The sequence below is a fragment of the Panthera onca genome, chromosome C2 (assembly GCF_046562875.1).
Source record: "Panthera onca isolate mPanOnc1 chromosome C2, mPanOnc1 haplotype 2, whole genome shotgun sequence".
NCBI classification, from domain to species: domain Eukaryota; kingdom Metazoa; phylum Chordata; class Mammalia; order Carnivora; family Felidae; genus Panthera; species Panthera onca.
Window position 1 is genome coordinate 68713857 of NC_138347.1, and position 14469 is coordinate 68728325.

The 14469-nt window shown below is 43.4% G+C and overlaps 2 protein-coding genes across 4 annotated transcripts in view; one reads left to right on the plus strand and one right to left on the minus strand.

The window, feature by feature from the left end:
* The window catches only part of SEC22A (SEC22 homolog A, vesicle trafficking protein), an 80713-nt gene extending 72601 nt beyond the window's left edge, over positions 1-8112 (plus strand). For all 3 annotated transcript variants that reach the window (XM_078453069.2, XM_060639767.3, XM_078453070.2), the window contains one exon: positions 757-8112. In XM_078453069.2, the coding sequence (XP_078309195.1) occupies positions 757-957 (201 nt within the window). In that variant the 3' untranslated portion in view covers positions 958-8112. The remainder of the gene's footprint in view (positions 1-756) is intronic.
* Positions 8113-13601: 5489 nt separating this feature from the next.
* The window catches only part of ADCY5 (adenylate cyclase 5), a 145414-nt gene continuing 144546 nt past the window's right edge, over positions 13602-14469 (minus strand). The window contains exon 21 of the mRNA XM_060639765.3: positions 13602-14437. Coding sequence (XP_060495748.3) covers positions 14309-14437 — 129 coding nt within the window. The 3' untranslated portion in view covers positions 13602-14308. The remainder of the gene's footprint in view (positions 14438-14469) is intronic.

Sequence of the window (14469 nt, forward strand, 5' to 3'; positions counted from 1 at the left end):
GAGTAGTTTCTTTACTATATTTTCGAAAATAGCAATCATCATATGCTCTGTCCCCTTTTCAGTCTTTTATTTTAAGGCATAACTATTTGATATTTTATATCCTCTATCTAATCTCTTATATATATATAATCTTTCTTTCTACACTAGAATGTAAGCTCCATGTGAGCAAGGGCTTTATTTGGTTACTTGAAACTAGAGAACAATGCCTAACTTGTAGCAGGACCTCAATAAGCATCTGTTGAATGAATTCTAGCTCAAACGTTCACTCAGATCCTCTACCTTGCTTAGTTCCTTGCACTTAATGGGGGATCAGTAAGTATTTGTTGATTTCATTAATATGCAGATTCAGGTTATATAAGAGTCCATTTTGCTATAGTTTGGTTGAGTTTTTTGTACTTTTCTGGGATGACCATGAGAGATGGAATCCCCTTAGACCTTGAGAATGCTTCAGAGTTGCCTGTCCCCTTGAGGAATGTGTTCAGGCTGTTTGCAAGGGAGTTATCCACTTGTAACTCCATTTTACATGTGATATAAAATGTTGTATCTTTTGACAAATGAAAAACATAAAAGGAAAAATCTGTTTTCTTTTCAAGCTGTACAGCTTTCACAGCGAATGTCTTAAAGATGTTACATTATCTTATCTGTAGATGAAAAATCCCCTCATATTTTACTCTCTGGCCTGTTAATATTTTATAGTAGAAGCATCTGTTTCTTTTCTTGTAACCCTAATCATCTTTCATTTTATATTTTGAACAGTGTTATTTACTTATCTACTACACCGGCTGGCGGAATGTCAAATCTTTCTTGACTTTTGGTTTAATCTGTCTGTGCAACATGTATCTCTATGAACTGCGCAACCTCTGGCAGCTTTTCTTTCACGTGACCGTGGGAGCGTTTGTTACACTACAGATCTGGCTAAGGCAAGCCCAGGGCAAGGCTCCTGATTATGATGTCTGACACCATCCTTCAGACATACTGCCTTGGCTTCTGGGGAAAAAGGAGGGAGTATATTTAACTGCCACTGTGATGAAGAAACTGTTCACCACAATCAAGAAGCTCTGCTTTCTTTTTCTCCAGCTATCCTTTTTGTTTCAAGTCAGCATGGCATGCCTGGGAGCATACAGTACCTGTTAGGCAAACTCTTCATATTAGCCATGAGATTGTTATTCAGAGGAAGAGACTTCTCTCTCCAGGGCCATGACAGTGGAAGAACAGTCAGATGCCATTGGAAGACTTGGCCAGCAGTCCTGAATCCTTCTGAAGAGTTCAATCAAAAATGTATGTGGTACATGCTCTGAGGACCGAGTGGGAACTCTATGACCTGGGTTCGCCTTTGTGAGGCATGAGTATAGCCCAAATAAAAAGATGCCACAAAGTTTATATTTAAAACAACTTGCTAAATATCAGATTATTTGCACATTTAAGGTACCATGAGTTTATGAAGTCTAGGATGGTGTGGAATTGGTTCTTTTTGTCTTATATTTTTGCTTGAATCTAAACTCTGGAAATCACTTGATGTATGAGAAAGCTGTTATGAGTGCATCTTTCGAACATCACAAGTATTGAAAACACAGTAACCTTTGTTCCCTTTCTAGACCATGTTTGTAGTTTCTTTTGAAATCACTTTTTAAAAATGTGGTTTGTTAAATTATAACCATTGTTTCCCAAACTTCAATCACTTAAGTATTATATATAAGTATTATTTCTTAATATTATCTTTAAATTTTAAAATATTGTAAAAACAAACTAATCTCTACTCCAAGAGGAAAACCGGCATCAATTTACCATGAATAAAGGGTAACAACAAAATAAAATTAAAACAAGAAATGTTATTAAATTCTAACTAGATACTAATGTCTGCTAAGGTGTTGAATCCAAGAAGCCTGCTGTGTGTTGCAGTGAGAGAGATGTTACCCAGCACCAAAATGGGGCTCTCTCTGTGGGATTATGAGAAGAATGAAAGAGAATTGTAAAGGGAATGACATTCTCACTGTGATTCTGCATTACTTAGCTCTGTGTTGTATACCACCTAAAATCCTCCTGTGTGCTACCAACGGTGTGGGTCCGGAACACTGAACTTGTACTAAGAGAATCAGAAGGTAACTTCTCCCAGCAACTCTTATTATTTTATGGCTTTGAGGAGTTCTGCACCTAATTTCTTAGAGAACTCGTTTGTTTTTTGATACCGTTATAAAGATTGTTCAAGAGGTTATGAATTAATAATATAGGAAGCACAATTTGATTCCATTAGCAAAAATCTACATCTCTACTGGTTTTGCAAGTTATCTTCATTAATGATTTTCTTTTGTTTTTAGAGAAAAGATTCCAAACAAGGAATACATAAGGAATACGAATTTAAAATTTGATATCCAGAAAACAGTGGACCCATTACATATAACTCATGTTACTGGGCATATTTATTAAGCAGAAGAAATAGTCCGGAGGGGTAAAGTCGTTGAACTACCATGTTTGTTTGAACCTGTATATGTAGGCATGCCTGCAACTGTAAAATCTTGCTAGCTAGAGCTTTTTGCTGCACTCCCTTTTTAGGAGAATGAGGCAAAAGGAAGACAATAAGCTTGTAATGTCAGGGATTTATTTAAAACCGGAAACTCCAGTTCACTTCAGTTTTCTGCCTCTAACAAAACTGCAGAGAAATTATATATATTCTGAGAGCTGCCCCAAGATATACCACATGATCCTGACTCATCAAAATAAAACTGTTTGGCATTTTGTACTTTTGAGCCAGGAGAGTGAAGTGGTTCAGTGTGGAAAGATTTTTTGAACTAACTGTTAAAACAAGAGGAGTTCTCTTGTAAATAGCCAATTAACCAAGAAGTTGGAGCATTCTGGTTAATTGTGATTTTGCTATATATTGATACTTAATAGCTCTCTTACCAGTTTGGTTCACTTTGGTTTTCCTTTATCATTGAATTATTGAATTATGGTGTTTAGTGTTTTGGATCAGTCAGCAAAGACACTTGAAAACTCACTAGCTGTTTAATTTGTTTTTTTGCTTTTGTTTTGTTTTTTTCTATTTTTGGATAATGGGATGTTTACATATTAATGTAAAAACTGAAAACAGGTATAAATAATGTTTTATGTATAGAAACGCTTTTTTTTTCATTATTTGGTATCTGCATCGCTGAGTGTTTATATAACTTCTCTGCCCTTTCGTGTTGTTGCCAAAGAAACTGTGAATTTGGAATGAAAAATTTTTACCGTGAGTATAAAGTTTTTAAGCTCATTAGGCTTCTAATGTGTATGATAGTAATACCGCACTGTTACTTCTAAGAGCAGTTCCGCATTTATCTAATCATAATGAGTTTTGTCATGGAGGCTGAGAATTAGTTGTCCTCTTGTTATGAAGGAGGAAACTGAGGTAATCAGATGTTAATGACTTATGTAGGGTTACAGAGCTAAGCACATACAACTCCTAATCCCTTAGCCTAGGGGCCCTGCCTCCCCAGAGTGGGGACTGATGAAGATAACTAGGGTTGCACTCAGGAAATAGATCTGTTCTTGGTAAAATCAGGGAATTGGGAACTTAATGAGCTCAGGCCTGCTAGTGTCAAATATAGGTGTGTATTAAGGTGACTCTGAAATACTGCTTTTTTATTAAGGTGTTCCAAAAGTAATTACAATATTTGCTTACAATATTTGCTTGGTCTGTATTTGAAATGTATTTATACCTAGCCCATTTCCCAAAAACAGTTGAAGCACCCCATACCAAAAAAAGACAAATACAACAGCAGTAACTATGAACAGAAAGGAAGAAACACAAGATCAGTGAAAATGGAAGGTGAACATGTTGCTGTTACCAAGTGTGAAATTTGACTTTTGAACTCCCTGGAAATCGTGGCTAGGAGGGAAACAAGTTTCCCGTCGCTAGCTCTGTCTGTAAGAGTATACCAGTTCCTCAGGGAAGACATCTTCCTGAGGGATTTTGGTAAAGAGGTTCACACTTGGGGGTCCTGTGAAATGCTAAAATGAACAAAATCCTCAATGGTTTTAGCCGCTTGCATATTAATGATTGTGCCTTGATCCTTGACTTGTACCAGCTTTCAGAGGCGTTCATTTAAGGAGTTTCAGTGTGGTTAATAGAGGATTTTGTTGGCATGGGGAAGAATTCTTCTCCTAAGCTAAAAATAGGTACGTGTTAAAGCTTGAAAATCCATTTGAGACAAATGCCTAGAGACATAGACCTTTACCTAATTCTGTCATTTTATAATTCATATAAAGTTAATGTGCTGCCCCTGGATTAGCACATTTATTTTGTATTAAATGTGGTCTTTTTCACAGTGGAATCTAGTCTGGAGAAATGACTGGTTCCATTTCTGTTAGGCGGTGTCTGGATTTGTCAAGGCTCCACAGACCAGGTTTGTCATATGAGCTTTAACCTCCGTGTCATGTAAATGCTTCCTGTTGAGTTTAGCCACCCACCAAAACGGGAGTTGCTTGGCTTTATTCCCAAAGTTTTACAAAGTAACCTATGGGGCTCCACTCTGAGCTGTTGGATTTCCAAGAGACACAGCAAAATGTGTGTGCGTGTGTGTGCACACTTGTGATGTTATTTTAACAGACTTTTAGTTTATTTTAAAAGCGCTGTCATGAAATATATAGTAAAACAACAAATAAATTGCACTTGACCTTGAATAAAGCAGGGGTTAGGGGCACCAACCCCTCCCCAGTGCAGTCAAAAATCCATGTGTAACTACTTTTCTAATAGCCTACAGCTGATCAGAAGCCTTACTGATAACATAAGCAGTCAATTAACACATATTTTATATGTTCTATGTATTATATACTCTATTCTTATAGTAAAAATCTTAAGATCATAAAGAAGAGAAAATACATTTATAGTACTGTGATTCTAAAAAAGTCCACATGTCAGAGTGCCTGGGTGGCTCAGTTGGTTGAGGTTCCAACTCTTGATCTCAACTCAGCTTGATCTCAGGGCTGTGAGATCAAGCCCTGCATTGGGCTCGGTGTTGGACATGCAGCCTACTTAAAAGTCTACATGTAAATGGCCCCACACAGCGGAAACTTGTATTGTTCAAGTATCAAGTGTATTTCAAAGGCAGCCACCATTCAGATCAAATTGAACACTTAACCTTTACCACAAATTATAGGTAATTCTTCAGGGCTGCCATCTTTGTCTGTGGTCAAGCCTTCTTTGTATTTTCCTACTTTATCATCTCTAAGGAAATGCTGTAGTAAAATCAACCTGATTTTTTAATTTTGATTGGCTTTAGTAATATGCTACTTAAAAGTTAAACACCTTCAACTCCAAGGGTTATGAATCAGCTTGTGTGTAAAGGCTGTGTTGGCTGAGAATTTACCTCTTCTAGTCTTTATCGGTTAGGGTTATAAATGTCTGATCATCTTCATCAATGTTCTGAGGCTGCTGTTGAATGCTGGCTTATTTTAGCATATTTCAGCTCATATTTCTGAGCGGTGAACTTTTCAAAGAGAAGCAGTGTCTGTGGCTGCCACTCTTGTAACATCTTCTTTGAGTGGCCAAGTTTTCTGGGTTACTCAATTTCACAAGATGAAGTCACAGTGTTGAACATACTGTTGAATGCACTCAGTGGTTGGAAGCCACGTGGCTTGTATCCTCCTTGCTTGTGAACAGGGAGTGCAGTTGACATGTGTGTACATGTTTTCTTCTGCATTGGCAGTGCCCGTATATAATAAGTAGTCTTAGCACAATTGGAGGCTGTAGGAAACTCCAGGAGAGAACAGGCTTAATTTTCAAAGAGTTCCTGAAATCAGTACCCGAGCCTTATGAATTGTTCCTGCTATTTCCTTGGTAACAAATGGTATTTTCAGCCCCACCTCACCCACAGTTCATATTTGCCCCTTTTCCCTGCATCCCACAGCACAGCAGTGCAAGTGTCACTGAACGGAAGCATATTCAGGCTCCATCTGAGAGTAGGAAACAGGACTCCAAACTTTTGTTTCCCATTTGGTCCTGGCGGCCCTCTGCAGCTCTGCCTTCATTGTTTGCCTCCTTCGTGCCAGTGCTTTTCTGTGAGGCTTCGGCTCTCCATGACCTTGCCAACAATATTTGGCCTTCTACTTGGAATTCTTCCAGTGCCTGGGACTAATGATAAGAATTCTTAGCACCTTTTGTGGGCCAGGGCTAGGTCCTCCTACATGGTTAATCCTTAGGGCAGCCTGGGGGATGGAAGGCACTATCTCATATTCGCTTGAGGAAACAGACTTACATTCAAACCTGAGATTCAGGCTTAAGTGATTCAAAAGTTGGTGTTCATTTTTCTGTGCCGCAGAATCTCAGAAAGAATACTCCTTGTATGTTACTGACAACCACTGGGCCTTTACTGTTCTAACAGCAGTGAGAACAGACAAAGCTGACATGGAGGGAAATGGTACTGTGTACAATAAGGATGTCATCCTTACAGAAAGCCTTTCTGTAAGCTTTCTTTTTATAGACGGAGTACCCGAGGCCTAAAGAGGTTAAGTCACTTGATCTCAGTCAATCTTGCCACCAATCTTGGTGGCACCAAGATTTCAGTCCAGATCAGTCTTACTCAGAACTCATGCATGCTCTTAAGCACCATGTAATATTAAGCTAGACAACATGGAAATATGTTGAAATACATAAGGAATATATGTTGGAATGTGTATCCAAGTAATCTACATTTTAAAAGTTTTATATAAGTAATCTCTATACCCAACATGGGGCTCGAACTCATGGCCTTGAGATCAAGAGTCACATGCTCTATGGACTGAGCCAGCCAGGCACCCCTCTGCATTACCTTTTTAATAAAAGGGATTGGTCAGTGCTAACTTCTGCAATGTGGCTATCCAAGACTGAGCAAAATGGTTTCCTGAAATTCCTGTATGTAGAACAGTGACATGGGGACATGTGGATGCAAGGGGTATGGTGAAACTTAAATGAGCCTTAGGTTTTAGGGCAAGAGCTATACAGTCTGATCTTTGTATTAAGTCTAATGATTCTTAACATAGAATGTTAAAGCTTCACTGGTGATTCATTTGTTACAAACATTTACTTTTTCTAATTGAAGGACAGAATTGGTTCTCTGATATAATTTTATGGAAATTCTGCTTTAAGTGATTCTTGTATCTGAAAACACTAAACAAAAGAAATAGAACATAACTATTTACAATATTGAATAGTGATTATGAACTTGGACTCAGATTCTCTGGCTCTCTTCTACTGGCATTGTGACCTCAGCAAGTCACATAACCTCTCTGCCTCCATTTCCTTATCTGTAAAATGGGGATAATAGTACCTTGGGCAAAGTGTTGCTGTATTAAATGAGTCCATATATAGAGAGTACTTAGAACAGCACCTGGCACACTGAGTGCTAGGACAGCACGGTATGTCTTGTTGTGGTCCGTCTTGTTGGTGTTGCTATTACTTTCAAGGTAATAAGTCTTTTATGTTGCAAATGTCCCTAAATATAAGTCATTGTACAAAGTTTTTCAGAGATCGGCAGCTAAGAGAGGATCCTGTTGAAATGTCTAGAAGGCATGTTGCCTGCCCTGGCAAGCTCTTGTGTGCAGATCTCTGGGCAGGGCAGTGGGGATGCATTCAAGGACAGGAGAAGGGAATGGAGACACATGCTTGCCAAGTGCTGCTGTACATCAGGTGCTTTCGGTATAGAAGGTTATGTGAACCTAACAATATCCATCTGAGGTAAGTGACTAGGATCAGTTGTTTGTTGTCACACAGTCTGGAAATGGTAGACTGTGCTTTCCAGGACCCCACAGTCTCCCAGGTACTGGAGTGCTGTCAAAAGGGGAACGTGCCTCTGGGAACGTCATGTTGTCCAATGTGGCCCCATCATTGTTTGCTTTGAATGCTCTGATCTAGTGGGTACTCTTGAATGGTGGCCACCCTCGTGCCCACTACTTTGTAGGGGCCTCCACGAGTGTGCATGTGCATGAGGTCTGTGCATTGATGGGAAGCAAGGGGTGGCAGGATGCAGCCAGCAGCCTCTAAACCATAATATAGAAATAGCATATAGGTGCTGGGGATGTGATGCTCAGGGCACTCTTAAAAAGTGCAAATGCAACATGGCTCTTAAAGGATTAGTCTGATACAAAATGCCGTCCTCTGCTCCCCACCCCCCAGAAAAATCCCACATGAACCAGGAAGTGCCACTCTAGCTAACTGACAAAGTCAAAGCACAGAAGCAAATTTTGCAAAATTGGAAAATAGAGATGCTGACAAACCAGAGATTCCAGGCAGGTCTAAATTAGAAATTGGCTGAGGGGGAGAAAAAGTGATGAGGCCCCTAATGGATTCCAATGAGAATTCTTTAATTCACAGTCCTAATAGACCAGCAGTAGGCAAGGGACCTTGGGGATGAATATGCGCTCACCAAGTGAGGGGGTGGCTCAGTTTTGTTCACTAGAAACAGATGTGTGGGTGAGGTTTAAAGCTAGCAAGCCAGTTGGGACAGGGTGCCTACTTTACCCTCAGCCCTAGACAATCCTCTTCCTTCTTGTGTTTTACCTTCATCCCATCTTCTGGACCTTCTGCTGGGTCTGTGAACCGAGACTGATCACCTGGCCCTCAGCACTGTATGGATCAGGGCCCTTGGTAGGAAAGGACTCTGGCCACACTGCCAGTGCGTATGGCTGCTGCTACTTCTGCTGGCGTGGTGTCTGAAGGAGGACAGAGCAGAGGCTGATTGCAACTTTGGTTTGAAGGTGGTCTTCCCAAAGATCCCCCTTGATGTGATGCTTTCATCTATTTGTCTGCCTTTGGCTTTAAAATCTTAAAACCCTAACTTGATTGTGTTTATGTTTGTGTCATATTTGTGGTCTGGCACATGAGTATTGGACAGGGTCTCACAAATATTTAGAATCTGAGAATTCTAGAGGAGAAAGGAACCTTGGAGGTCAGCCATTCCAGTGGCCTGACTTGGCTTTGTTCTGGTGTCTGTCTTGAGAAGCAATGACCCTGCAGGTGGGAAGGAAAGATAGGCAAGAAGAGGACAGCAAATACTATATTTTTTGTTCCAAGACAGGAAAAAAAAAAACACTAAAGGGCTTTTGTGAAAATCTGAGTGGCCAAGAAAAGCTATAGTACTTATAGTAAGTGGACCTCATTTCACCTGCTGTCAACCTTGAGAAGTGACAAGCCCTGTATTCCTGCAAGATCATCAGGACCCAGCCAGATCAGTGCACTGGACAGAAGTGCCTGTGGGCACAGAAGTGCCACAGCTTTTATCCTTGAGGATCAGAGCAGCCTCAGGACATGCACCAGGTCTTTCTCCCACTGCCTCCTGGGCCAGGGAGGAAGCACAAGTGAGAAAATGTATAGGAAAGCTCTTTATACACTTTGGATTAAGTTCATCCAAAGGCAGGGTGTGGAGGGCATGGTATTCTCTGGTCTGCTGTGCCCTCTCTGTACCTCCTCCATAGAAAACACAAGCCCTCCAGCTCTCCTCCTGACCCCTGTGCTAGGTGATACTTGCCATGGCCAGCATGGCCCAGACTTACAGTCCCTTCCTTCTAGAGACAACCTGTACATCATTTGTTCTCTTCAGTGAGGAGTTATTTTGATTTAGACAAATTCAAAAGCGGGGAGTTTTCATAGTGTGTGTCCCTGCCACTGCTGCTCTCTTGTTCAGGTGGTAGTGAGAATCTGCTCAGCGCTACTTCTGGGCATTGTGCATCCCAGCGCCCAAGAATGCTTTCCTGTCCTGAAATGATATGGATTCAGCATCTTTCCCAAGCTCTGGAGGCTCGCTTTCTGCTAATTAGCAACTCATGGCCAGCTTGCAACATTATGGAAAATAGGCACATTTTATCATGTAAAAACTATAGCTCTGGGCATCATTTAACTGTATGACACTCAGGTGATATCTGCTTTTGGAAAAGTTCTGTAAATGTATTTGTGTTTTTGAAAGTCTTAAAGTAACAGGAATATCTGGTGAATATGTAGCTTCAGCTCCCTCAGTGCACCAAGCTTGACTGTGCCTTCCCATAAACATTGCTAATCCCCCTCCCCCACCCCCAAATCAGATCATCAGCATGTTGGCTGAAGTCTGGTCTTGGTTTTATTTTTATTTTTTTTAATTTTTTTTTTTTTACATTTATTTATTTTTGAGACAGAGAGAGACAGAGCATGAACCGGGGAGGGTCAGAGAGAGGGAGACACAGAATCTGAAACAGGCTCCAGGCTCTGAGCTGTCAGCACAGAGCCCGACGCAGGGCTCGAACTCACGGACCGCAAGATCATGACCTGAGCCGAAGTCGGCCGCTTAACCGACTGAGCCACCCAGGCGCCCCTGGTCTTGGTTTTAATGGTCTTTGCTGTCAGTGGATTTTTTTTTAAGTTTATTTATTTATTTTGACAGAGAACAAGTGGGGTGGGGGGTAGGGGGAAGGGACAGAGAGAGAGAGGAGGACAGAGGATCTGAAGCGGACTCTGCTGAGTGCAGACAGCCTGATGCAGGGCTGGAATTCCGGAACTGTGAGATCATGACCTGGGCTGAAGTTGGATCTTTAACCGACTGAGCCTGCCAGGCCCCCATAATATACTGCCTTCTGCGGGCACACTGTCAATGGATGTTAAAGCGGTGTTCAAAACTCACCACACATGTGTCTTTGCTAATAAGTTTTGCTAATTAACGTTCTAAAAGATATGCTTTTGCACAAAAGTATAAATCTATAAGGGAGAAACAGATACATTCTCTGGAATTAGTTCAATGGAGATGGGAATGGGAAGGGCTTATGAAGGTTATGAGTTGCACTCTTTTGCTGTCCTGTGTGTTGGGTGTGCATGCACGCGCATCCGGTGCCATGGACCTGCCTGAGGACTTGCCCTCACTTAGTCCAGTCAGCCTAAAGCTTGGCCTTTTCATTTGGTTTCCTTTTCTAATTGATGTACCCTAGCCTGAAAAGTTCTCAGAGTTAAACATGAGCTCTATACCATTGCATCCTTTACCATGGACAGTGGGATTGCTAATGCTATTCAATTCTTTGGAGCAGGGGACCTGCCTATGACCAGGACTGCCATGGCTATGTATCCATGTGGCCATTGTTGAAATAAACCCAGTGAAGTCTTTTTCACTGGCTCCTTCATTTTCACTTGACCAGATCCCTCTGGTTTTATTTCCTGAGCCCAAATATAGCCCCCTGCATTTGATGGGTGTGGCCGACAGGAGCTGCCTTTCTGCCACCTTTCCTTTCCTCTTGAGGTAAGAGGAGTCCTGGGGCATGCATGAAGCTACCTGTATGAGCTTAGCAGACAGGCCTGCTCTGAATAACTTCTCTCTTAATTACCAGTTGTAGGAGTTTAGGCAAGTAACTCAACCTTTCTGTATCTTTTCATCAGTGAAATGTGGTGGCCAGGAGGATTAAATGAGATGAAGTTTGTGTAATGCTTATCCCTGTGTCTGGTACATAGTGTCCAGTAAATGGTAGCCACGGTTATTAGCTGCCCAAGTCCAATCAGTACACTTTCAGCCTGCATCTCCCTGACCTCCCTGCTACTTGGGTCCTTTTGATCTGTGTTCTTGTATTTTCAACTTTCTTTCCCTTAGCATAGAAATGAGTTGGGCTCACTTGTTTTAAAACCTCTTCCCCTCAACCCTGCATCTTTTCTGGTCCCATCCTAAATCCCTTGTCCCTTCATTCCTGGTGTCTCTCACCTCCTCATTCCTCAGCCCGCTGCACTCTGGAACCTGCTCCTCAGCCCAGTGAACTAACTCTCGCCAAGGTCACCAGTGCTGTCTCACCTGACTGCCACAATGACTGCAGGCCTTTGCCGACATTCTCCCCATAGCAGCGTGCTGTTCCCCACTCAAGGTAGGTCTCTGCCCTCTGGGGCTCCCTGCCCAGTGCCCCAGCAAGGGCCGAGGGCACTGTTCTTCAGACTGGAACCAGGCCCTTGGCCCAAGCCACAAATCAGACCAGGACACATTACGAGTGAAAGTGTTTAATAGTTAAATTATTTAAATAGACTTTTCAATTTCCATGGGAAATCATAATCCTATCTGTTTTTGCAAGAGCAGGAATAAAAAGAGTGCACACCCTTGGAGGGAATGAAGAGCTAGCACTGCATGGTGTCGCCAGTCACTGCTGGGATAGGAGGGATGGGCCCCCGAGAGGCCAAGGAGACCGTAACCAATGGGGGGAACCACCGGAGGAACTCAGCACGCACACGTTACTCAGGTTGGAAGCAAAATTAAAACCTAGCACCACTGGTGGGTGCTATGGAGGGGCCGGAGACTTGAGAATGCCACCATGGAGAAAGCCAGTCCCCCCAACAGATGCAAGAGGGGCAATGCAGAACTCAAAGGACAGAGCAGCAGAAGCGTGGACAGACTTGAGCTGGCAGTTTTAGGTCCGTAAACTTTGCTTCTCAGAGCTGTGTTCAAATTGGGGTGAGAGATGGTGTGTGGAAAGGGGAGTTCACTTCAGCAGCACATATACTAAAGAAAAAAGGGGAGGCCGGTGCTAGTGTCCAGTGAGAGGTGGTGCAGATGGGAATCAAAATAACATTTTGCAGTTGGCATATAGCTGCCGCCCTACCTCCTTCAAGCTCGTGTTAGAGGTGAGAATAATTCTGCCCTGAGAAGCAACAAAAAGATGTGGGCACAGGACCCAAGGATTCTGTTTGAATATATCCCTATGATAATATATCATTTTTCAGTTTTAAGCCCGTTTCCATTTTATACCCTCAGAGGATATAACAAATACAATTTTTTCCAATATATTTCACTTCCACCTCCCAAAAAACCAAAAACCAGACAAAACAAAATTTCTGCTAGCTTTGCCCTTTGGACGCTGAAGCTAGCTAGGCTCTATCGTTTTCTCTGGTCTGCAGATGAAAAGCAAAGCCACCACCCTCCCTGAACCCGAGGGCTGCACATTACCCCCAAGTCTGAGGCACTATCTCTGGGCGAGCCACCTGCATGGTAGCCAACTGAGAAAGGCAGGTAAGGCTTCCCACCACCACCGCCCCCTCCCCTCCCCCCCGCCAGCTGAGCACCTGTGGCCATCCCTGAGCACTCACAGCTGCCTCTCTGCAGGCAGCAAATGGTTGGCATCTCAGGGAGAAGAGGGGACAGGGGCCATGCTGTCTGTTGCAGGCTGAGGCTGCTTCCCTTGGTTCCACCTGAGCCTGAGATGGGAAGGCAGTTTTTGTTTTATTATCCATTTGCATTTTACTTAGGGGAAGTGATGTGTTAGATGGGGTAATGTACGCATGCACCTTCCCATTTAATCTGAATGTAGGGCACCCCAAAAGGACACGCTCACTGCTCTGGTTGGACCTGGGAAAACCCAAAACTGCCTAATCTGAAGTGAGGGCAACAGGCATCCTGCATGTGACCAGTTCCACGGCATAAACACACACATATCTACACCAGTACATACGCTGACACACGTACAGTACAAACGCTGTGCACAGCTGTTTTCTAATATAGTTTACAAAATATAGAATTTGGTATATTTGTTAGATCTCCAAGGTTTTCAATAATACAAAATAAAAAATACAAAAAAGACAAGTTGGGATCCTTGCCCTCCCCCCAACCACCAGTGGCATCTTTGTTTGCTTGTGGGTCTCTCATACGCATACAACTAGCATAGTCTAAAGAAGGGCACAGAAAGTTGTTTTATTTAATAAATATTTTCTTTTTCTCAGAACCACCCCTCCTTGCCTCGCGTCTTCTCGCCTCCCCCTCACAATTTGTTCTGTTCCCCTCCAAGAGACGTTGTCCACCTGTGTAGGTGAGGAGGAGGGCTGCGGAGAAGGCCGCAGTCCCTCCAGAGCCAGCACTCCTGCCAGCAAGCCCCTCCGTGGGGCAGGGGCCGTGGCCTCTGTCAGGGGTTTAAAGGCTCACACAGGGAAGTGGACCCCTGGGGCCGCTGGGTTACCCTGGGCCAGAGTTGGGCCGCTGACCGACCCACCCACCCGAGGCTGAGGCCTCCCCCTCAGCTCTGTCGTTGCACACTTGGCTGCCACACACCGTAAGCACTCAGCAGCTCCTTTCCACCTGCGCAGCAGCATCCGTTAGAAAACTCGGGATTCGGATCGTGCCTAGCAGAGTCTTCTACGGCGGAAACATCTTTGGTCAGCTTGGTGCTCGCAGGACGCTGGCACCCTGGGGCCTGGGACGGAGGCTGCGGCCTGCCCACAAAGGCAGAAGCTGCTTCTGGAGTCAAAGTGGAGAATCTCACCGGCGCAGCCACGTGGGCTAGAGCGCAGGCTTCCACCTGCCCCCCCCCTCCGGCACACAAAGAAGCCATTTCCGTTTCTCTGGAGGCCAGGCTGCCTGGCATCACTGGCTGGCAGCTGCTAACTGAGCGGGGGCCCACCGTTGAGGAAGTAGGTCATCATCTCTCCTTTGCCCTTGACCTTGACCACACCCCTGCACTCCAGCTGGTATGTGTTGGCAGCCAGCACCTGGTACATGTCTGTGGTGACCTGAGGAGGCGAAGAAGGGGAGAGGATAGGCC